This window comes from Scatophagus argus, chromosome 15 (assembly GCF_020382885.2).
Source record: "Scatophagus argus isolate fScaArg1 chromosome 15, fScaArg1.pri, whole genome shotgun sequence".
Lineage (NCBI taxonomy): Eukaryota > Metazoa > Chordata > Actinopteri > Scatophagidae > Scatophagus > Scatophagus argus.
The window spans coordinates 16762362-16787813 of NC_058507.1; the positions used below are offsets into that span (position 1 = coordinate 16762362).

General features: G+C 40.5%; 2 protein-coding genes across 18 annotated transcripts in view; both read right to left on the minus strand.

Moving 5' to 3' along the window:
• sntg2 (syntrophin, gamma 2) overlaps positions 1-3539 on the minus strand; it is a 69236-nt gene extending 65697 nt beyond the window's left edge. For 2 of the 7 annotated variants that reach the window (XM_046413355.1, XM_046413358.1), the window contains exon 1: positions 2934-3534. In XM_046413355.1, coding sequence (XP_046269311.1) covers positions 2934-3002 — 69 coding nt within the window. In that variant the 5' untranslated portion in view covers positions 3003-3534. Of the gene's footprint in view, positions 1-2933 lie in introns of all 7 variants that reach the window. The other 5 variants (XM_046413356.1, XM_046413353.1, XM_046413354.1 and 2 more) reach the window with 5 other exon arrangements.
• Positions 3540-12492: 8953 nt separating this feature from the next.
• kiaa1109 (KIAA1109 ortholog) overlaps positions 12493-25452 on the minus strand; it is a 64020-nt gene continuing 51060 nt past the window's right edge. For all 11 annotated transcript variants that reach the window (XM_046411979.1, XM_046411983.1, XM_046411977.1 and 8 more), the window contains 16 exons: positions 25306-25445; positions 24393-24588; positions 23643-23843; positions 23179-23355; positions 22433-22570; positions 21730-21975; positions 21376-21529; positions 19643-19800; positions 18565-18754; positions 18123-18340; positions 17504-17755; positions 17127-17330; positions 16568-16762; positions 15384-15518; positions 14571-14736; positions 12493-13461 (listed from right to left, as the gene is read on the minus strand). In XM_046411979.1, the coding sequence (XP_046267935.1) occupies positions 13245-13461; positions 14571-14736; positions 15384-15518; positions 16568-16762; positions 17127-17330; positions 17504-17755; positions 18123-18340; positions 18565-18754; positions 19643-19800; positions 21376-21529; positions 21730-21975; positions 22433-22570; positions 23179-23355; positions 23643-23843; positions 24393-24588; positions 25306-25445 (2987 nt within the window). In that variant the 3' untranslated portion in view covers positions 12493-13244. The remainder of the gene's footprint in view (positions 13462-14570; positions 14737-15383; positions 15519-16567; positions 16763-17126; positions 17331-17503; positions 17756-18122; positions 18341-18564; positions 18755-19642; positions 19801-21375; positions 21530-21729; positions 21976-22432; positions 22571-23178; positions 23356-23642; positions 23844-24392; positions 24589-25305; positions 25446-25452) is intronic.

Genomic DNA, 25452 nt, shown 5'->3' on the forward strand with positions numbered 1-25452 from the left:
AATTTATCCTATTTTATGCTGTGATGTATATTTACAGCAACTTTCATCATCATAATAATAAATTAACTATCCGGTACACATATTTTTTGTATATCAAATGAATTGTACTGAATGAACAAAGCATAATCCTAGCACAGATCACAGAAAAGGAATACACTGTCTGCCAAAATTTAGCAGTAACTTTTCTGTTTTATAGTAGAACAATCATTTCAAACAGGCATATTTGCTATAACCTTCCTTGACTTTCAGGACCAATTTTCACACGTGCAGAACAAATCGGGCAGCCAGTAGAGATCGAACCCTGACACAGTCTTCGCTATAGCTGAGACATTTCCTATGTTTGAATTCCACAACCCACTTCAGTAAATCACTTATTTGAAACTAACCAGTTCCGACTAACAATTTAGGAAGGACTTTGTACACAACGTTTTTTTCTGCTGGATTTACCGTCCAGGAGAGAATTATGTGTAAAGAAACTTACACAGTGCATTTTCAAGCCCTGACAAACATACTGCTTGAACTAAGACGAGGATGTAGTCTCCCCCAGCACGGGGAGGCAGGAAAATACCCGACGAGTAGCGCCTGTCTGTCACAGCACTAATATACCCTGACATACAATTCAAACACACAGCCAGACTGATGCACTGGAAGCCCATGTGATTTACCAGTAGCTGTAAATTACTGAACTACTCTACATGCATCTGTACGTTTCAGAAAGCCACAGCTAAGATTTTTCAACAAAAAAAAAAGAAACTTATGTATGAGGCTTGACATATACTCGTCAAGTAAAAACAAGAGCCTGGGAAATAAATTGTGCAGTGACATGAGGCTTGGCTGCATTTTTTTTTTTTTTTTTGTTATCATTTTGGATGCACTTGGTGTTAGAGAGCCTGGAATATTCCAAGGGCAAGGGTATGCAGTGCAAAGACAAAGCGTACTGTATGTCACTATATGTTAAAAAAAACAAACAAACAAAACTATTAAACACATTTTTAGAGTTAGATAATTAAAGCTGCTTTGTACGCCGCTGTTGAAGAACCTGCAAAATCCTGACTTTAATTACAGTGGAAGCACAATCAAGTCTGTGCTTAACAACCTGAAAAGGCACACCAAGTGATCAGAAATATGCATGATGGAGTGAGAGCCATACAGACATGGCTGTGTCGGTGGGAGAGACTACTGCAACAGGAAACTCAGCTTACTGTATAATTTTAGCCATCAGTCAGTGGTAAATGCAGAGTGGGATATGTGCGAAAACCGAACACATTCGAAGCAGATTTAAGCTGCAGACTTATGTCCCTTGAGGCTCAGGTATCAAGTTATAAAAGCAAAAGCTTGTGAACAGAAAGTGCCCACAAAGCAGGACTCTGGGGACTGATGAAATTAAAGGTGCTGTGCATCCAGTGGCAGCAACAACAGGCCGACAGGTGAATACCATGCAGCAAATTATGGGTCACATTTAGCCGAAGGGGATGCACAGAACGTCAAAACAGAGGCAGGTATTCAAAACGTCATCAGCGGCAGCATCATCAACCGTTATGCACATATAGCCTGAAATATGTCTTTTCCATATGTCTGATTAGATTAGTACATGGTTCAGTTTTAAGCAACACATGGCACATCATACATGCTGGAATTTGATTTAAGCAGCCAATGCAGAGAATATGAAAGGCTGTCAAAAGGATCATTCTCCTGCTGAACTGGCCTAACCACAATATTAAATGTTAAGCCTGTGTAAATATATACACACTGCATCCTTCATATTTGTACTGCTTGTGTACTGTGTAATTACTGTATTGACATAGCAGTATTTTTATACTTTTAGTGTAACACAACATGATATGTATGCATTACAATTATATCTGTAGTTAACCTGTGACATATGTATAAGTGAAAGGTGTATGTAGTGCATATAGCTTATATTTTTATTTTATCTGCACTATTGGTCACACAGTCACTCTGCTTTTGACTCTTGAGCTGCTGCAACTGTGAGGGATCAATTAAGTTTTATCCACAGCTTATCCTGTAGAAATCTCAAATCACTATTCAAATGCCTGTGTCTGATTAAACACAAATAATGCTCAGAATGGTCAATAATTGTCATAATATATTGATCCAGCAGGACTGTACAACTACAACCAACAGACATCTTGCACTTATTAAAATATTTTTTCATTCCAGACATGCAGAGAAATATGATACTTGTGATTAAAAACATCTCATGTGAAATTGCCTTTTGATGACCAAAGTTATGAGAGTTAAGCTAGTGTGTGTTTATCTGTAGCCTACAGCACAAGCGATGTAACCTCTCAAACCACAACTGATACAGAACAGACCATCCAGGGGAAGGAACGTCAGGCCAATGTACAGTCATGTGGCTAAGAGTTTAATGAGTACTTGCTTATCGCTGAAAGTACATGTCTTGTACAGCAGGATAAAGGGGCTTCAGAAAATGAGCATGGTCTCCTGCTGGATTCGGCATATTCATAATGATCAATTATACACAAAGCAGTGCCGCATTTCAACAAAGTTTGCTCGAAACTTGTGGCAGCGCACACTTCAGCCGCTCCAGCCAAACACATTGACGTTATTGGCATCCGAGGATCAGAAGGAAACAGGCTATTTATAAAGTTAGACGTTTGTTGGAGTACTGATACCACAGTTTGCTAAACATATGCCGAAATGTGCAGATACTGCTATTCATTTGGACAGGATTTTATCTTCAAGTCAGTCTGGTATTCATAAGCATGTATAAGCAAGAAAACATTAAACAGTAGGTTTTTTAAAGGCAGTCTGGAGCTCCACCTGCACGCCAAAGACAAAACGCTGTTCTCTTTGAAACTGCCCCTGCATGTAGCACATGTAATCACAAGAATAGATCAAACAAACCTAAGACTTTCGTCCAGTCAGATTAATATGAAAGGTTTACTTGCCGAAGTTGGGACCAAAAGGCTGGCGGGTCGCTCGATCAGCTCAGGTTGCTGTTTCCCGGTCACATTCATTTCCCATAAAACCGCTTTCTCTGTCTGCTCACTTCGACGAGAGTTTCTCAAGTCATTTACCCAGCAATTGACCGCAAGCGTTATTCACTGGCGTCCCGTTGAACGGCAGAGGCGGACGGACAAACCATGCCTTTAAAAAGCTGCCTCTATCCTGCAATTAGAACAACTGTGCCTGCTGCAGGGACGAATTAGTAACGGCAATCGTTGCTTGTTTCTCCACGGCTCGGCACCAACTGTCAGAACACAGCGGCTCCTCTGCTGCTGCTCATCAGTCTGCATGTCTCTCCACCTGCTGCCTGTCCTCCTATTAACCATTCCTGCGTCAAACAGCAGGACATTAACCCATTCACTGGTATTTAAATCCCGGAGACATGATGGCGTTTAATCAGCACAAATCATATTGTGTATGTTTATTGAGAGCTAGGAGTGGCAGCAGTGGAGCTTTTACTGGTGGGTTATGTTGCAAATAAAGTGAAATTAGGGTTGGATTCAGCCCTGCCTCTGGTAAACATCACCAAGATAGGATACAACAACATGAAAATCAATACACGACTAAACTGGAATTCCAGTCCTTCAGCTCTGTGCTCAGGTGCATGTTGACAGCTTCTCTGACCATGTTAAAATCTTCATGGATGCTGGCATAAATTAATTTCTGTGTCCAAGACCTTGATGCATTTCCATGGAGGAGGCAGGCGAGATGGATCAAAGATGATTTTGTGAGCCAGTCTTACTACTCACAGTTCATAGCTCACAATTGGCCAGAGGGAGCCAGTGTCATCTGAGTCCTACAAGCCTCAGGCTCAGCACCAGACTTACATCGGATTTTAGTGGTATAAACAGGTTTACACACAAAATATGGTTCCTCTTCCAATAGCCATCACTCTCTGCAGTAGAGCAATAAAAGTTAAGGCACTCAAACTCCAAAGTGCACACAGTTCCTAAAAGATGGTTTTACTTTTTATGATTGCAGGCCTATTCTGAGTGACATACTTTCGCTTTGTATTTTCTATGCTCAGGATTAGAGTTTTATGTGCATCTGGGAGGGTAACAATGACAGCCTCTTCAGCGTACTACATTACAGCATAGCACAACCATCAGAGGACATGAAAAGGTATCATCAGAGGTTTGGAAAATATGTGATTGTTAGGAAAGCTTTAGCTTCACACTTCATTGACGAGCACCCACTCAGCATCCTGAAATTATATTTTTCTACAGAATCTGACGAGATGATGTTTTGGTACTGTTATGGATTTCGGCAAAAATCTATCTGCCAATTTATTGTTTGCTTGTTGCAAATATCGCAGACCTTGTGGAATTCACTGTGCTGCCCTCGGTTTGAGGTAAACATCTCTACAGGCAGAGCTGCAAAGGTAAAAACAGCTTTAGTATTTGGAAGAAAGTTTAGAAGTCAAAGCAAAAAAAATATAAAAGTAAACAAAATAGTTTTATGTACCAAACTTTACACAATTATTAAAATACATCTTTACAAAAGAAACTAATATGTCCCTTCATACACACAGTGTTTGTAATAATGTTCGACACATTAGACACTGCTAATAGTAATGTGTAAGTGTAATGTAGAGGTCAAACTTTACTGACGTATGTCCTCAATAAGTAAGGCAGTAATGTCAACACACAAACTTCCTGTTTCAATGGACCACAGAGACCCCTGACATCAAAGCACTCCAAAGTTTTGTTTGCGACAGGATTGTTAAAAATGACTTGTCTGCTGTGCCCTTAGTTATTTGAATGCATTCAGTTTGGTTGCTACTTTGCTCTGGTCCTTTTCTGTTTGAATCAAGGACTTAAGGACAAAAAACAATGTCAGTTTTACAATGAAAACTTTTCAATACAAGAAGAAATAAGGCCATGGAGGCCTAGTATGAGTTAAATAAAAAAATACAGGAATAATCTGACATTTTGAGAAATACACCTGTTTACTTTCTAACAGAAAGTTAGGTGAGAACTGATACCACTCTCTTGTGTAAGCTAATATGAGGCTACAATCAGGGGGCCGTTTACAAAATTTGCCTCCCAACACCTCTAAAGCTCACTAATTAACACATCTTCAGTGCAAAAACATCAGTTTACAGTATTAAGGGATTTATTTCTTGGCTGGTGCATGCTGACTTCCTGGAGTCTTTCAACACTTTGGTTTCTGTACATATTATACAAATGAGATGTAAGGTGCTGATTACCTTTAAGGTGCTGTTACCTCGGCACATAGCCAGGCCGGTCGACTCTTTGCAAGAAAGTGAATAAGTGTATTTCCCAAAGTGCCGAACTACCCCTTTACGATATGTGATGCTGTGACACCATCAGCTGCAAACTAAGGCTTAGCCTGAATGAGAAGGAGGGTATTTTGAGTTTTTTTTTATTTCCAGACAATACAGATATGTACACTAATGTTATCAGTTTTGACCATGTAAAACAGAATAGTCCCTTTGGATCGCCCTGGTTTCTGCAATACCATGTTCCTTTTAGTGTTGCTGCACAAACTGACAAAATTGACAGGAACTTTAATGAGTGTGATGTAGTTCCAGCATCTGGTTTCAGCTCTGCTGTGCGGAAAGAAATAGACTTTCTTACGTCCGACCATCAATCAGTTATTTTTAAAGCTCTGTCTGGCCCTCTCAGCTGCGAGCGTATTGCTCTGCATCTATCTCTTGCATCTTTAACTTCTGTGAGGCTTTGAAAACCTTGTGTCAAAGCTTCAAAGTGACTTTCTTTCTCTCATGTTATATCTGAAAATGCTCACTTTTCTGGGGTTGTGTTTTACGTATGAGACTTTCTTTCTAGGCCTATTTCTGCTGTTGAAAATAATACTTCACCAAAAATGCTGCCAGCTGGCTCTTTTGGGATCCTCATTCAGAAACCATCCTTGGTGGGCCAGTTTCTGCTGAATTTTCCCATTTTGGCCCATCTCTGTCTCAGTGACTGAGACTAATGATACACATGTCCCCTTGGTGTTGTTCTTGTTCACACTAAATTCTGAGAGCTGTGTTTGTGCGGGTAAACATCTTGCAAGGACACATTTAAACTTTTCCCCCTAAGAAAGCAGGTGAGCAGAACTTGTGATTTTGACAGGTGATGTGTTTCTAAAACTTCTCAGTGTGGTTTTTGAATAATGCCCAGAATTAGGAGGCTGCCTGGGTTCTATTATCCTTTGTTATAATGCAAGTGAATTTAGGTGAATCTTGGCACAGCCTTTGTGTGGGTGAATTCTTTGCTTGACGTTAAGGACACTGTTGTATGGGTTCTGCTTCTATCTCTCTCGTCATGTAAAACATTTTGTGTTCAAATTGGAACTCATCAGACAGTAATCCTTGGATCATCTTGCTACACAAAATCTTGTTTTTTGATGGCAAAAAAGTACCATAACCATACATAAGGGCATAGAATGCATGATTAAATGATCACTTCTGTCCAGAGGGTTTTGATTGCTTACATGTCTTTGATTTATCAAAGTAAAACTCTTAGCTTTTACTAATAAAGTAAGTCATTGTGAAAGAAACCGTTCCTGACATAAGGAAGGTTCTAGAGCCACACTAGCAGCTCTGTGGGGCTGTGCACTTTAACTTATGTTAAACCAACAGGATGATACTGTTACTGATACCGTTATACTGTGTTAATGTGTATTAGTTTAGTGTGTTAGGAGGCTATAATTTGCAATTGCCATTGAACACAAGTGTGGCTAAAGGGAGTGCCTTTTTTTTTAGCTATTTGGTCATCAAGCAAAGGAGTAGGCAAACTTTGACATGTTCAACATCGTGCCAAGAGCCATGCTGCTGCGTGGCCACAGCCTAAAATTTGTCCTTCATTATACCATCTGTTATGACAAAATCCTTTCAAGCTCTCCCATCTTTCACTGTTTATGTAAAAAAGACAGGCATTGCTGTATCCTTACAATGAAAATCTGAGTCAAATCAAGTGAAACTTTTCATTTTGCAGGTCTGAAGTTGTATTTATTTTGCATAACTGTAACTCTCATTATTCCTAAACACTTCTCCAACATCTGGCAGCCATTAGAATTTTAACTGATGCTAACAGAAGATGTTATCTCTTCATTTCCCATTAATTTCATTATTGATGGCTGTCTGTCAGCACGGATGGATTGAGAGGCTTCCTGCTGAGTCTGTTGGCTAAAACTCTGCCATGAATTCACAACACTCTTCATACAAATCTTCCCTGAGACCTTTGTCTTATGTCATTCACTCTCTTTCCTGTCTTTTCAACCTAAACCAATCAGCTCAATTAAAAAAAACAAAAACAAAAAAACAACAATATAACTTTAAAAGGATACATCTTTTGTTGCACCTGAAAGGTGAAGTATTTCTGATTAATTAATTTCAGTAGCTTTTGCTGTGGATTTTTTGTAATCAGTGACCTGTTTGAACTCTGCTGTTAATACTGTATGAATAAGTTGTCATTACATTTTGACCTATTACGTTCTGAAGACTTTTCAGTGTCAGTCAGTGCCCAACACAAAATATGCATGTCTAATGCATAAATTACAAATGACCTTTAAATGTCCAAGTCTAAAGCAAAGTAAAAAGGTCAAAACTAAAGGTCAAAAATGAACATCTCTATCAGTTTACTTCCGTCAAGATATCCAGTGTAGGTATCTGCAGTCTGTGTCATTACTGTAGCTTGTACACTGGTATTTTTTGCACACCAATGGAGACATACATTGATATTTAAAGACATTTCCAAGTGGGAGCTTGTACTGTAGAGGGACAAACAGACAGGACCTGGAATTGAGCTCTGTGGGACTTTTCAGGAGCTGTGCGCCTCCAAGAGATGAATTGTCTCACAGACAAAGGTCTATTAGAAAGATGGGATCTGAGACAGCCCAGTGCTGAGCCAGATATCCACCTTAGTGCTTAAGTGAGTTGATTAAAATTTCATGATCAAATCTCAAATGCTGCACCAAGGTCTAAAAGAAGTAAGACCAAGTAATCTCCTGGCTGCATCCATTTAGTTTTTGTACTTAAGGAGGGACCACATGCTCTGGGGTCATCCTAAGTCTAAGGGGGATTTTCTCAAAATGCTACTGTGTGAGGTGTTGTTGACATGCAGGATGTAATTATCTCCGTTTTATGAGCTGTCAAAAGAATCTCAAATTAAAGAACCCATGTGTTCCTGTACATTTAATATTGACTCTGTGGGTATTAGCCAGAATTGCTTTACTGCTTTGCTGAAAAGACACAATAAATTAGTTTATGCAGCATAAGGAAAAATGCGAACATCTGTATCTTCAGTCTTAATCAAGTACATCCATGTCAGTTCTATTTTTTTCACCCTTTTAAAAAGTGATGATTACCCCATAAGGCATTAAATGCAAAGACCTCTATTTGTATTCTATTTACATAAATCTAAATAATTGGGGGTCAGTGAATAGGCTGTGTGCTAGTACACGTATCTAAAGTTCACATTGTGCCTTCAGAAATGTTAAATAAAATCACCAGTCCGGATGAATTAACCAAAACACGAAAGCAAAAAGGCTTGGGTAGGTTAAAACTGCAGTTAATGTGCTCTTGCACACTACAATGCAAAATACTCTGTGGTTTATGCTGGTGATGAGGCAGTGTCAGTGCCAGTTGTGGCTTGTTTGGGTGAACTCACGGACTTTATCTCTTGCTGCCAGAGATAAGTCTGACAAGTGCCACAGGTGAGAGCGGTCAGTGGTGTGACATGCCCTCTGGTCGTAAAGGTGTGTCACTTCCTGAAAGAACCTGGTTTGAAACAGTGCCAATACTGTGTGTGAGCAGATGTAGAATGGGAGGACTCGGCTTGGTAGAATAGATGGACTGGATATGGCTGATGTCCACTGAGTGGTTCTAACACCAATATAGTCAAAGTGAAATTGTGTTTTAAGTAGCTTAATATACAAACCTGCAATAACTGATTTTTGCCCACTTAGGGGCAGCACAGTAGGTTGTTTTGTTACATTATCATCTTATAAAGCTCTTATGGAGAATGTATTAGCAAAGCTGCTTATTATAACATTTAGTAGACACAGCCACAATAATGATTTGGAGTTGTGTTTGTGGTCACTTGATGAATTTAAGTCCAATATTCACCCTCCTTTTAGTTCTGCTTTGGTCTCAACCTACTCATGAGAGAAATAAGCTCTTTAACTATTTTATGCTTGACTACGCTCACCAGGCAGTCATGAACTTTGTTTGTCTGCTGTTTAGCGGTCCACAGTTGGCCTACAGTGGGTTTCTCTGAGCTTTTACTAACAACTCAGTGATGCTTCTGGAAACAATGCTGAAGAGTGATGGGTGACAACTCTCTGTCAGTTCAGAGTAACACCTTTACATTTAAACCAGTGTGTAGAATACAGAATATTGAAGAGTGTAGCTTTAAATAGCCTATGCACAGACATAGCCGAAACACATTTAGTTTCACTGCACTTCCTGAGAAAAGACAGACTGCTTTTCCATAATGCAAGACAGCCTTCAAATGGATAGTTGATCCACACGGAGATTGAACCTGCTGCCTTGGCATAAGTACAGAAGCACGGTATTTAAGCTAGCATACACAAGAGAGCTGCAGTGGCCATGGCAGATGTTCATAGAGAGGAGGTTCAGACAACATGGTGATCAGGGAGGTCACCATCAAGTGAATGAACACTCTAATCTATTCTGTGTGGCAGCGTTTCACCACCCAAACAGAGAATCACTAACTGAGCAGTCACGCTATTATACTAACTACCAGCTTCTCCATTCAGCCCTTCAGCCATATTGTTACACCAAATTATTAAATCAAGGTAAAGCTGATGAAGTGGAGCAGGCTATTACAAACTCAATGAGAAAGCAGTTCAAATCTCAATCTGCTCATTTGTATTAAGGCAGTTTAGTTGCTGTATATCATAGTGGCACGCTGTGGTGTTCAATTTAATGCAGTTCGGTCTTTATTGTCCCACATGGGCACATTTGCTCTGTAGGGCACAGAAGACAGCTTTGATGAGAGGTTTCAAATATTCTTAAAGGTATCATGTCTTTGCTCTTTCTATTCATCATTAGGCTAATGAGCTCTTTCATAACAGTGTAATAGTACGAAAAGGATATTAAAGTATTTGCCCCTAAAAACTAATTTTCTGGAATGAAAGTGAGAGCCTGAAATCTCAAGGTTTGTGAAGATAATATTATTTTTTTTGTGTAGGTGTACTTTGGGTTGAATGGAGCTGTCGGTCTTTTTTGAAAAATGTTCTTATGTATACATTAGTAGATAAAAATTAATGAGGGCATAACCATCTAAAAAATATTTTCAGTGAGTAGCTAATACCTTTGCCCTCCTTTTCATGTTTTTTTTTTTTTATCTATTATTATCCCCTCCTGATTGGCTCAGTTCAAAGCTTAAAAAGTCTTTTGATTTCCTTACTTTGGTCTGATTAAACATAATTTAAATGTCAGAAATAAAGTCAGGGTGAAGGAGAAATGTACAAAAAAAACTTTCAGCTCCATTTTCTAAGTAGACAACCTTTATTCAGTGTTTATAAGCAATCATTTAATAATGCTCTGAGTTGAGTCATTTTGAGTTGTCAGTTTGTGACAAAACCTTAATCTGGTGAAACTGTAGGGAGATGCCAAAAATACCTCGTTGACCAGGTTTAAAACATTCATAATGATATCCTCTCTGTGAAGGACAGACGTTGGGTTTCTCCACACAGTCAGCTCCCTGCTAACTTTCATTCTTGAAAGAGAACACGCATTTTTCTAAAACTGCATGCAGAAAACTGTCAAAAACTCAACCACTATCTGGTTCCCTTCAAAGTAAAAATCCTTTATGTTGAAAATTTCTGTATTCTGCAGATAAAATATTCAAATGGTTTCCAAAACGTCCTTTTAACTCCACTTCTCCCACTTTATAATTACCTTTTTATTATGTTTTACTCACAGTGCATGCACCCAAGGAAGACTGTTTCTATCACATGCTGGTCATTTATTGCTTCATGACAGCTTTCCTAGACTGGACAGGGAAGACAGTCCAAGCACAGTTTGATCCAGGCCAGGAACAACACAGGCAGGAAATTTAAGCTGCTCAGCATCTCTGGCCACCTCATGACTTTTTAATGTTTTCTATTCTGTTTCTATTTCATTATTCAGTAGCAGGACAGTATACTGTGGGGAGCTGCTGATGTGTCATTAAGGAAGAGTTCAGACTATGGGCCAACTGGCTTTTGACTCCATCTACTGGTCACTCAATTGGCTCTCACGTTAATATGTATATTCTGTAGCTCTGTGAAGTGAGAGAAATAAAGAAGATACAGTGTAGTGATGTAAAATAGAAACCACTTCAAAGGACAGAGTGTACAGCAGGCAGAATTAAAATCAAAAATAATGTCCAGCCCAGGCAAGTGAGAGCTAAGACTTGACTGTGCTCTCACACTGAGCTGTCTGGGTTTCCTCAGGTGACACTGCTGCAGTCTCACAGCAGACATCACAGAGGAAACTTGCGGTTCTCTTCCTCTCCACAGTGCCACCGCGCTTCCCTTTCAGCTGCCAACGCACCATCAAAAATGCAAAACCATCTCATGGAACCAAAACTAGAACATGGCTCATGGTGAGCGGGGATAGCTGTGGAAGAGATTAACACTGGTGGGGGGGGGGAGTCTTACAGTCAGAGTACTGTATTAACAAAACCCTGTGGTGAGCATAGTGGGCGGGAAGGTATTCTGACAAACACAGGAGGAAAGTGGAAATTGTTAAAAATGACTGAGGAAATCTTGTAGATTTATGCATGCACTCACTAATTGACCTAAAAACCCAGAACAGAAACGAATCGCCGCCTGAAGAAAGAAACGGATTAGTGCTGAGGTCGTTACAGCTTTGATTCAACCAGTAGGAGACATTTTCAAAAAACACAACCCATTCCCAGTTCATTAAAGTTTCATTTGAAGTTCTAAACACCTGTCTGACAGCCATTTCCCTGGGAAAATCCTTTGCCACATAAAGTGATGCATTTCATGGCTTGGAAAATGAGAAGTAAAAGTCAGAATTGCTTTCAGAAAATAAAAAGAGCGCCACCTACAGAAACCTCATTAAGGGAATACTATTTGAGGAATTAATACTGCTCTTCTGTAAAGTTGGAGGTCTCTTTTATGAGAAAAGCTCCAAAAACGATGGAGTGAATACTACATTTTCCAGAATGCAACATTTGGCAACATTTTTGGGCCCTCTCTAATTGGTAAATGCTTGTGCCTCATGCTTGTAACGTTGGTTTTACATTTTAAACCCAAACAAAGAAGACCCTAATGACATCACTGAGACATCATCAGGGTTACTTTTCAGTTTCCGCCAAAGCAAAGTAAGACATGAAACAACCGTTTTCACATTCTGAGTAGTGCTTCTTATGAGGAGAAAACTGAAGTTTATACATAAAATGAAATCTGTAGATATTTCACATGAACAAAAATTCCTGTTAAAATAATTTGCTTTAACCTAGTGAACACCAAAATAGCAGACCTGAGCTTCATCTAAAATTGATTGGCAATATTTTTATTAAGTTAGGAAATCAACACATTTAAGAAATTTAATTATATACATGGGCTCTACGGTATGGATTAAAAAAAGACAAAAATAAGCTTGACACACCAAGCTAATCCATGTTACAGACTTTGCATTTCACATACCCATAAATAGTGATTTTAGTTCAAACTATAATTGCAAGTTCAAATCATCCTCATGACTGAGTGGATGATGTCCCGTAACCAAATTTATTTGTTCACATCAAAAAAGAAAAAAAAAGGGAAAAAAACCCCACAGTCACAGAACTGTTCTTAAATATCTTAAATCTACGCTATAAAATACATAAAGCATAACTACCATGTGTTCCATGGGAAACAAAGAAAAGGCAATGGTTTAAGAAATCATTTCTCATGAAATATTGGTAAGCCTTAAAAGAAACTTTCAAGTGATTTCAGTAAGGTAATTTACAACTGGTAAAAGAGGCAGGGTTTTACTATTAAAGCAGTCAAATAATACTAACATTTGCTCCTTTGTTCAAAATATACAGACAATAACATTGGTGCAAAACGCTTCAATCAGAGCTGCTAGTGGTGTGTACCACCACCACTACCACAGTAAACAACTACGCTGAATTTCACAGGGTACACTGTAGCAAGGAAAATGGGTATGTTTGACAAATGTGTTGTACAGTAGTGGCCATGGTAATACAGTAATCCAGTGTTTGATGGCTGCTGCACAGCTTTGATTACAGTGGTATACGTGTTCCTCAGTGTTCTTCTTTGTCTCTGCCTTTCTTGTCCTTCTCGTCCTGCAAGGCAGTGCCCAGCTTCTTGATGAGTACTGACAACACCTTGTCCAATGGGTCCATCACGCCCCTCTGCAGCCACTTGGGAATCGTTGTCCTGGCATGGTGGAAGCCCAGTTTTTGCAAGATGTAGTCTACACCCACTGGGTCAATCTTACGTCCGGTCCAGGAGATGAGCCTACAGGGAGGAAATGTTTCATTTAGTCGATGCTAAAAGCATTTCAAACACTATGAACTCATCTGTTTGGAAATAATTATGTTCAAATGTCCTCATCAACGATGGTAAAAAGTAGCTTAGTACAATTATTCAAGTTAAGGCAGCCACTTGAGTATTTCCATGACATGATAACATTCTAACTGTAGTAATCGTTTCTTTGGAGATTTTACATACAACATCTGAGTCTATAGAATACAATGCATTGGTTCACTGATCCAACAGCAATCAAATTTGAGCTACATGAGCTACACCTCAACCAGCTGCGACATGAAAGGCTGCACACATCAATGCATTACACATCAGAATTCAACAAAATTAGAATTAGATAATATAACCTGGAGCAATTTTCTTATATCTTACTTATATCTTATATCTTTGATGCTGTAAGAACAACTTCCTTAGTTTTACTTAATATGTTAATATTTTCACATTTTGGTATTACTATTTTTGATTAATGAAAGGATTACTCACCAAATAACCATCACTCATGACTCAAAATTTAAAACCTCAGAGGAAGTCATGACAAAATTACATAAGCCCAACAAATGTGATGAAAACAGTTTGAAAAGGGTTTCAGTGTGTCCTTTATGCTGCTCTCAAAAAAAGCTTATATGAGGCTGCTTTTTCAGAGAAGCAGAAAAAAAAACTTCAGTTGCAAGCATTTTATGCTATTTTACCTTAAAGAGCAGTATATGTTGATACTAAGAGATCCTTTACTGTAAAAAAGTTTTAGTTAAGTGTGGAAAAAAATATTTTAATTTCATTTGTGTGGCTTGCATTTCTTTTCTTTTCTTTTTTTTTTCTTCTTATGGTCTTAGAGAAGACCATGCACGACAGGCTCACATATGTGGATTTGAGTGTTTGTGCGTCACCGAGCAAATCAGTTGCGGCCACAAGGTCAAAGACACTTTCAGAGTGTCTCAGAATTCTCTCTTCTATTTTCTATTTGGTTGGTTTTGAACGAGCATTAGTCATGAATGAGCACTGTGACCCAATTTGACTCCGGCACATCAAAAGGTGTGTGTCTCTAAACACTCCAACTGTCAGTGGTGCGTCGTAGCAGAGCTGACCTGAGAGTCGGCTCCAGGTGCCAGGTGTTGCACATGAACTCCCTCCAGTCCACCGTGGTGTAGTTGATGCTGTCGTCCTTGTCCTTGTCCGTGGAGCTTTCATCGTGCAGGGCCGTGGGGCTCTTCTGGCCGGGTCGAGCTGCAAACATCCGCGGGGCAAAAAGGGCTGAGGACACACGGAGGGAGAAGGCGATGAGGTTGTTGCTCTGTATGCTCCGCCACCCAGATGTTTTCTTTTTAACATGGCGAACACATTCAACAACATCCGTAAGTAGAGCATTCTTTATTATCCCTGAAAGCACAATCTCCACCTTGAGAGTCTACCTCTAGCCTCTATTCACATTCAAATAGCCATCTGCCCTACTTTAATTAATCAGGATTAATCAAACCTTAATGAAAATCTTCACCGCTCGCCTCATTTCTCTTTCCATTCAGCTGCAGAGTCAACAGAGCAAAGTTGCGGCACTACTTTAATTGTCATGAAGGATGTGAGGTTGTTGGAATAAAGAGTGCTAATTTGTTCCTTTCTGACAATAGGAAACCCATTAAAATGCTGCCTGCATTGGGCTCCCTGACCTCCCCGCTGTGTGTGAAAATAACACTCAGCATCTCGCGTTTCATGCTGCTCTCCAAAATGTGTCCAACAGCATACAAACAGCTTCGCAGGTACAGAGGCAGACAGATGTGGCTCGTTCTTGTCATTTCTCCCTGGATAGTTTGAAAAGTCATTTTTATTATCTCACTGGCTGACTGAAAGGAACTGAGGAACGAATGAATGAGCTGATGTAAAGATAAAAAAAAAAAAAAAAAAACCTTTCTCCTTCTCCTTCAGGTAGGCAGACACCAGGTCGTGGAGAAACATGATGAGTTCAGCGTCCATGGTGACACAGATGTGGTCTGTGAATTCTGTCACTACGCTGCACTCCACTTTGGGTTTGCTGCTGGAGTCTGCAACAAGCACAAACAAGTGAATTAATTTTAAGAGTTCCAGGGGTTCTGCAGGTTTGAACAATTTAAATTGAAGACATTTTAAGACTATCACATGTACAATTTAAGACCTATTTCACATTGGCAAAACCCCCCCCAAAAAACAACATGAAGGATATGGTGGAAATTGGCACACATTTGCCCCAGACTTTTCAGTCAGCTTTAAATGTTTTTCTGACTTCCCATGAGACACTAATGCTTTCATACTCTAATTTGAACGATTTCTTGCATAAGGAGCAGCAAGCTTAAAAATTGTTGTTTTCAAAAAGCCTCCATTAAGCACTAAATGCACTGTTCTCCATCATACTGAACTTGCACTTACTTGAAATGTGACCAATACAAATTTTCTCCCAAAACATATTTAAAAGTTGGACTAAAGTTAAAGCAACTTTACAGTAGCAAGATTAACTTCATAATCCAATGAGCTGTCAAAATCATATCGGAGACATAATTAGGCTGTTGGATTTTAGACTTTTTAAGCACCTACAGAAGCCGTGAGTCCTTCATACACACTTCTATAAGGATCATAACTGATGCATTTTTTTTTTTTAAACATGCAGTGATGTTGGTTCTAACAGGACATGAGGGTGCAGTTAAGAATAAAAACAGACAGTTCCTTAAATGTAACGTTAAATGGTCCAAATGGTCATGAACCACACTTATCACAAAGCCAGTAGCTTTTTTCATTTTTGCAAGTTTGCAGCTACGTGTATCTTTACTGTATTTTGTCAAAGGGGTTGTGTGTGTGTGTGTGTGTTTGGAATGCTTGATACCTTGAACAATATTTATTTAAACCACCTTGAAGAACAGAATAAATTAACTAAAGCAAATGCTGTACAACTAAAATTGTGACTGTGTAGAAAAGCTGATGCCATTGTGATGTTAGTCAAGGACAAAAACTGACACAGTGTTGATGAATGTGATAAAAAGATGATCTCAAAAAGACAAGAAAGACTACAGCAGATGCTTTCTTGTCTTTATGTACTGTGACATTACTCATCCAGTCCTACCTGCTAGAGAGGGTTCGTCAGGATCTTGCACGTGGATGGATTTGAAGTCCAGCTGCATTCTGGGAAGAGCAAAGATGGTCTCCGTCTCATGGTTGTAGCTGGAGGAGCTGCGGAAGCTGCTCAGCAGACTTGAGCTTTTGGCGGCTGCTCCACTCTCTTGGTTGTTGGCTTCCACGTTCCTGAGCAAGTGCAGCTCTGAAACAAGAGATAAGACAAGTCAAAACTCTTCTGAGCTGAAGGTCAGGTTCACACTTCTCTGCTTTGTTAAATGCTATCTGTGCCTATTTCAAGTTTAAAGTAACAGGCAGCGGCTGCAAAGAAAGGCAGACAGAAAACAGATCTTCTAAAATATTAAAGGATAGGTTCACATTTTTGCATGCCCAGATGTACACTGCAGTAGTTTTTGGTCGATGTATTTGCTCCTCTTTCTCATACTGGCTTGTCAAGAGATCCAGTTTTGTTGTATGTGTCAGCAAGACCCTTGGTGTTAGTTGAGATACTGGAATCAGCACTGTGAAAGACAAAGCTGGATCATGCACATCTTTGTGGGGTGAGTTACCTTCATTTCTCATGGCAGTGACGTAGTTGAACCATTCTTTGACTGTGGCGACTCCATGTGGGGGGTTTTCATGCCGCCGGCGGGTTATTTTGGTTATGGTGGCCATTGGGCTTTCGAGTGCACCGCAGGGTTTGGTCACCATAGTGTTATGACCAAGATGGAAATCCAGTGTCTGAACAATGTAGGTAGAATCATCTTTGGAGCCTGAATGTGAAAAAAACAAAAGTGGGTCATTAAAAAGGAATTATAGTTCCAAACTTCAAGCCCGTGATCTAACCATGCAGCTAAGATATAAAATATATATATTTTATAGAATGCAGTTCATTTTCAATTCCATTTATACAACACAAGTCCCTAAAATGAATGCTGTGTCTCACCATCCTCCCAGATCTTCTGTGCCTCTGTCCAGAAGGCAATGTTGGGCTCTTCCAGGTGGAACAGAGCCCATGATTTGGAGCGGAAGTTGGGCCCGTGGAAGCAGGCCAGCGTCATGTGATTGCCATGGAGACTCATTGAACCGCCCAGCTGCACAGCATCCTCAGGCAGAGGCATCTGGAAGAGGGAGATGTGGCAGCCAGCGATTACCTTCAGCACCCCGGGCCAGTGGCGGTGATGGGCTGCATCCATGTCTGTGAGACAAAGACAGTTCGGGTGGGGTGGGGGTGGGGCAGACAAATCAGTTCTGATCTGACCGTGATGCATGCTGCTGGTGCTAGCAGGATCTCTTTTTATCCTCCTATAGCTTTCAGTCTTCTTAAATGTATCCTGCTTGTACGTTTTGTTTGTTGTTAATTATCTCCTGAACATGTTTGATTACATTCAGTTGTTGAATACCCTCATCAACCGTCTGAGAAAGTCAGATACAAATTAAGCTTTTTACAATTACAAATCATTTCGCCTCCTATAAGGAGCAGTTCTGCCTGAGTCATTTGCAGCACCACAATCTGCATTAAATACTGCGCCCAAAATCAAAACAAAAAAAAAAGGCTTGCTTACAAAGCTCTGCAGCTCCTTTCTCAGTGTTGATGACGGGGGTTTTGGGGGGCAGGTAGGGGCCAGGGCCCCAGGTGGAGAGGGCCCGCTTGCTGGTGTCGAATTGCTGAGTGAAAAACTCCTGCAGCTTCATGCCAATCTTGATGAGGTCTGGTGTGGTGGAGCGTGAAATGATCACCTGGAAAATGTCCCACTGCAAGTCTCCATGGACAAAGATCTCACTGGAGGGATAGAAGGAGAAGAGGTGGAGAGGGAAACGGTGAGAAAACAGGGAGAATGGAAGATCACTCGGATTGAAGAAAACATAAACAGTGGCAAAAAGGCAAATGGAAATGAGTAGATTAAACGTCACTACATCTGGTACAACCATACAATGAATACTATATTTGTATCAACACTTTGTTGCACCAGCTGAGGATAAGCTTCTGCTGACTTCATGTCACACCTTTTCTCTGATAGGCTGGTGTCAACCGTGCACAGGTTGACCTTCCATTCATCCTGCAGCTGGAGGTCAGCATTGCTAAAAACTCCCATCAGGATGCTGGAGCCCATGTAGTCCACACGGGCTTCTGTTGACCCCATTGTGATCTGGATCTTATGGCTGGGTTGCTGGTTGGGGTGTTCAGAGATGTGGGCTAAAACAGACAGTCACTGGTTAACACTCCAGCAGTAAGCGGAGAGAAGAAAATATGATTTCAGAAAAAACCAAATAGTGTTTTAAACAAACCAAACTGACAGCTCTTAGGTTCTCAGGAACATCCAGTACTTTTCAAAACTATTCAGCACATCATTGTATTTTTATGTTGTCGGGAACTGACATGAGGTCACGTTAAGGTAGCACAAGAAAAAGTACAAATTTTGTAAAATGTTAAGGTATTAAATTTAAAGATGGTAGACACTGATGGTAGCAAAGGCGCACCAATTTGGTTTTACGTCGAGATTCATATAAAAAAAAAGTCAATTTGAAATTAAATGAATAATATGGCAATTTTACTTCCTTTATTTGAAGAAATGAAGAAACTCCCATGCTCACTTCTGTATAAGGAACAAGTCTTATTCTTTGGTAAAAATTCAACTTTTTCACTTTCAAAAAGATTTTAGTTTTCACAAAACAACACACAAAGTATAAAACGTCAAAGGTCTGCTACAGGAAGTAGAAATGCAAATCTGCAGCAGGGCAAATTAAGTACTCTATTCCTATGCACATCCTAAAGTCTCAAGAAATACATACGGCTGAATACATTCTGTTACAAATGTATGCCACATGTAAATATACCCATCAAATGCAATTAAATAAGGCATGTATTTGCAATAAGTGTAAATAACCGTAAAATAAAATGAACCGTAAAATGCGTTTTAAAGTCTATTTTATCACTGCACAGCTCCCAATATTGTGTGAGAACTCTGCACTGGACTTTGGCTCAGGTCCATGTCCTCAGTTTATACTTTGCTAGAACAAGGAGCCACTAATGAGTTGCAGAAAAACACCAGATGTCTGAAAAGTTGATGCTTTGTTTACTTACAGACCATCTCCAGGGTGTTCACGTCTATATTGCCACCCACCACTCCGCCCTTGGAATCCAGCTTGGAGCGGCCGAGGCCCACAGACATGCTGATCTCTCGGTCCCGGTTGCTGCCCACAGACAGGCGGCCCTGACTCTTGAGCCCGCTGGTCGTCCAGCTGCAGGGGCAAACACAACTGTGAGTGCTCCTGAAACGCTGCTGAATAATGCAGGAGTGCTCTCTATGAAACATAAATGACTCTCATTGCGAGAACTTCCCCAGGAATAAACACAGGGGGCTGAAAAGGAAAAGGGCAGTTGAGTACTAAATGTGACTGACAAGGCAACATGTTGGTATGTACTTAAGATAGTCATTATCTCAGATTACTGTCATTATTAAACCATTTCCTAATAACTCAGTACAGCTTTGCGCTTAGCCATTATAGCTGATATAATTCTTGCTTCCAACATAGACTACACCGATGTGTAAATGTTTTTAAAACTAAAAAATATTCCAAAGTCCTAAATAATTTACGCTCGAGCTGTAGAGGAAGAGGCAGGGGACATATGTGTGTTGCTCAGAGAGCCAGAGCAGAGGCTGATTGTTACTTTATGATGACACAGAGCTCATAAACAGCACCGCCTCACTTACAAGAGTGTTGTGTTTGTCACTGATTCAGCAGGTTTCTACACAATTCTGCCTTTACTGTAGAGATTAAATTTGTAAGAACTGCATTTCCTGGTGAACAGGACAGAACAAAATCTAACAGAGTGTAAGATGAACTGAGCCCATAAGGGTGATGTTGACTGGATGTGCAGCACAGATAAATGTACAAATTGGAGCAAGGAGACACCCCAGAGACAGATCCCAGAGACATATTTGTACATGAAGCAGCTGATTCCTCCAACAAACATATATACATGATGCTGACAATGTCCAGCTTAGGCAATAACACCCTTTAAGTTAAGCTTAGATGTTTATCTCCACCTTTAATGCCTCCATTGGTTCTTTCACACTAAAGCAGTGGTTTCCAGCCAGTGTTATAAAATGTGATTGACCAGTCTTTATCCTACAGGGCACCAACAACTGTTGTCAGGTCACTAAAAAATATTGATTGTTGCATAATTCACAGCTTTCATTGCTGACATGAATATCCCTCATGAGCTCATTTGCCAGAATTTTTACTTTCACATTTAAGTGTGAAGCCCAACTGAAGAGACAGTCAGAATTATCAACAGAAGCCCAGAGAGTGTATACAAGTGTCTGTTATTGTATAAATATTTAACTGTAGTATCAGATGTTAGGGATTTTTGTTGTGTTAGGGAGTACAGAATCTCATCTGTTAAAGCTGATTAAGTGTTGATTTTAGAGACCTCAATCAAATGAATGAAATACTTGAAAATGTGTGAAAATTTGCTGAGAGTTGGACAAGAAGATCCACACCACTCCGCTATCTGTGCAGCTCCTCTAAAGGTCACTAATGTACATATTTTACCTCTTTTGTCTCATCTATACACATACCTGTTGTTATGTGAATCTTTTTAACTTTTGCACAGTGATAGGGCGCCTGTTTCCCCATATTTCCAACATTCATGCTAAGCTGAACTATGTGCTAGCTGGCTTTGCTTCATATTTAGCATACGGAAAGCAAAGAGGCAAATTTCAGCAGAACGTCGAAATGTTCCTTTAAAATCCCATGCGATGAGAATAGAAATATTGCCATTAAAGAGGTGCAGAAACTGTGAGCACTTACGTATTGTTTCCCATGACGTTGCTCATGTTCATTTGGACGGTGAGCTGTTTCAAGTTAATAGCGAACACCACCAGGGTCTCCCACGGCGCCCCCTGCTGACCTGCAGACTTTCCGTTCTTACTGAAGGAAGGAGTCGATGTCTTTGTCACGGAATCTAGACAATAACGAGCAGATGTTAGCTGAAAGGCAGTTGAAAACAAATTAGGAGCAATTTTACACTTCAACCATTTACTGTAAATCTCATTTACTGATTATTATTTAATTCACCTTTACTTACAACGCAACCAATTTTTTGGTATGAGAAATATTTTAGATAGACTTCCACCTGGAACTGGCAAGTGTGTTAGTAATTACCTCTCCTAGGAGCAGAGGAATCAGACACGCTCCTGGTGCGTCCAGGTGCGGGGGACTTGAGGTGGCCCAGGCCGCCTGGGGACATATTGCCTCCAGTGGAGTGCTCCGAAAAGACGTTAGGGGACTGTGGCATGTGCTGTGTCCCCGTGCTGCCGTCCCAGGTCCTCCAGTAGGCCTTCCGGCTGGACTCAGGGGACAGATGCTGGGTGACGTTTTCTGCAGAATCTGGGGTCGCGGGGCCAGAGGCTGAAGCAAGGTAAAGGTTGAGAAATTTAAGTAAAGGACAGCCCCTGAAATGTCAACATGGAGCAGTGGGAGAAAATGTTGGCTGAAGGAAGGTCAGCAAGATGGAATATTAAAAATGAACAAAAGCTTATTCCTCAGAGGTAAGCAGATAGACTAAAACATCATGAATTTCCTTGCACATTTCTGCATATAGAAAAAATGTTTCCTTTTATCCTTCAGCTGTGCTACTTTAACACCAAAGTAAATAATAAACAGGCAAAAAGTAAATAGCTAAGACAGTCAGAGGAAAAGAGGAGCACTATCAGGAGCACAGAAAACCTCTGTTCATTGTGTCAGTTGCCAGTTACAAGCTGACCCCCATTGTCTTCAGCTAAGTGGTAAAAACATACCATGTGTATACAGCACTGAACAAAGCAAGCGTAACACACACAAAGCCACTGAGTGGTCGACAAGTTACCTGGCAGGTTAATCGTCTGGTCTCCCAGGAAGAGGCGTCTGGCGATACTTCGACGGTACCAGGCTCTTGGGAAGGCCAGGATCTCACTCAGTCGTCTCATGTCGTACTTGAAGGAGGCTGAACCAATGTCACACACAGCTACGAGGAGAATATTACATTTGTTCAGATATGAGGCACACCTTTAAAAGGGTCCTGCAGCACAAGCCTATATGCTCCTTAAAACAAATCAAAAGGGGGGGAAAAGAGCGCATGTGCATCTTGACATTCAAAGACTGGAAAGGTGCATTTTCCATCTATTGCGCTCCCTGGTCTCATTTCTAAGCTTGTAAAATGTTTCATTCACTGCTTCCTTGAGTCAGTGTGATATGTATACTTCAAATCCCCTCTGTGCAGCCGACAAGTTTCAGTGACTGTGCCTAAAAATGTATTCCATATCCCCCAAAAGATCCTTCACCGTAAGTATTTTATATTGTTACTTTATATTGTACAGTGGTCTAGAGACTGAATGTCATCTTGATATTGAGGGCACTGATGGTTTCTGAAATTTGTGCTGTAATAAGCAATTCCATATATTCCTTCACTTTTGCTGGGAATTCCTAATAATGAATAAAATGATGTATAAAAAACCGTTCCAAGTTAAGACGAGCAAGAAACTGACATGTAACTTAACATGTAAACAGGAACAGTCAGTATAATTTATTGCATATCTATGAGAGAAACGCTGTCTTCCAGAGCTGACAATGTACCTGAGATGTTGATGAGGGTGGTGTCCACTTTGCCCCCTTTGGCAGGGATGAAGCTTTCAACGAAGGTGGGGCCTCCACTGCGTCTCATCCTGGACAAGCTGACCTTCACAAACTCCAAGTTGATACTCAGAGAGTCTTTTCTTCCTGTTACTGAAGATGGCTCCTCATCGACTGTACCTACCAGAAAAAGTGACCATTGTAATGATCATGAAACCTTTAATGTCACTTGGGTTGGTGCCTGTCATACAGTAATAACAAACAGCATACAATAATACTGTACATCCATCAGCATAGCGCAATAAGTCATGATTATTCTCATGTCGACTAGATCTGGCATGTGTTCAGAAATCACATCTTCAATAAAGGAGGAAATTGTGGTAAAAAGTGGTAACATTGGAAACTGCAGCCCTGTATTATTAGCACATGAGAATATTAACAAGTTTTCCTTTTTTCATTTTCCATACCTAACGGCCCTGGGCCTGGAGGCAGGCCTGTGACAGCAGATTTCTGTTTTCCGGCGCCGTAGGGGTGGAAGACGTACAGGGAGAAGTCAGACATGCAGGCAGTGAAGCTGAGGCCTGAGGAAGTACTGGGGGGGCCGGTGAGGTCGGACTGGCTGCTGCTGTGACGGCTCCTGCCCAGAGGGCTCCCCAGCAACGGAGATGCTGGAAGGAGGCGAAGGAGGACAGGAAAAAAAAAAAACAGAGGACAGAGAGAACAGAAAACAGGCATTAATTAACTACACCATGGCATTCACCAGCAGGAGCCGTATCACTATTTGCAAATCTAACAGCCTATATGACACACAGTTTTAATAACAGAGAGCTACATACAGTACAAATCCAAAATTGTCTGCTTAAAATGCATCAGATGCATATTAACGGAAACTATATGTTTACTGTATAGATGTCTGGAATAAATAAAACAAAAAAACAAAAAAGAAAAACACGACTTCATACAATAACCAAAGAAACAAAAGCATGGCAGAACTTTCCAGATCTGGCACAAAGACTGACTGGTGAGAAAAGTAATGAATGCACGAGAACAAGCTGTGAGCAACATCAAATCACACAGGGCCCAGATATGGAAGGGAGCGACAGCTAATAGATGCGCTCACTGTGTTTGATATAAGATTTTGACTGCAAATGTTTTGCTCTGCACATAACTCTGCACACATTAGAGCATCATTATTCTGCTAGTCGAGCTCTGCAGACCTTTACTGGGAGGAGGTTTGGGAATATGCTGCCCTGGTGGAGTAGAGGAGGGCGGGTGAGATCCGTCAGTGGGATGAGCTCCTGTTGGGGTCTCTAGTTCTCCGCGATTAGAAGAGAAGACCAGGTCTAAAGAGGGCAGTTTGAGCATACATTCCACCCTGGACATCGGCAGGCAGCTGAAACGGATCTGAGAGGGCTGCAAACACAGACAATAACTGATATTTCAGTCTGAATTTCTCACATCAGTGTAAGCTGTGTGAGTGTCTCTATAAAAGTATGGCTTTACAGAAAGATACATTTTATAGACAAAAGTATTGAGATGGGGATGTTTTTCAGGAGTTGGGACTTCCAGTGAAGGGAAATCTTCATGCTTCAGCATACCATTTTGGTCAATGCTATGCTTCCAACTTTGTGGCAACAGTTTGGGGAAGACCCTTTTCTATTCCAGCATGACTGTGTCCCAGTGCACAAAGCAAAGTCCATAAAGATATGGATGGACGAGTCTGGTGTGGAAGAACTTGACTGGCATGCAGAGAGCCCTGACCTACCAGCAGAGTGGAAGCTGTTACCTGTTCAGGTATCCCAGTACTTTTGTCTATATAGTGTGTATAACAAACAAAAAAAGGACTGATGATATTAAACAAATATGCTAAAGAAATAACATCATAACATCAACAGCTTGCATTCAACTATCTTTTAATGGCTTTAATGGCAACTGGAAAAAAGATGAGAAAAGGGACATTACAGAGCTGTGAAAAATTCCATCAGTAGGACTGCGTGAATGATGGAAAAAACAAGGGAATGCGTGCATTACTGTTATTATCTAATGTTGGCAATGTCTTGACAATAAAGACCTTAGTGGAAAAGACCTGGAGACAATGAACTGTAGGAACTGCAGTCTGATTGTCAGTACCTGGACTCTGACGTAGACAACCACATCCACGGGGAAGGAGGAGTAGGCTGACGTGGAAGAGGAGACCAAGGAGGTGGTGGATTCCTCCAGCTGCTCCACTGTATCAAACTGACCCATATCCTCCTCCTGGGAAGCCATAGCTAAAGG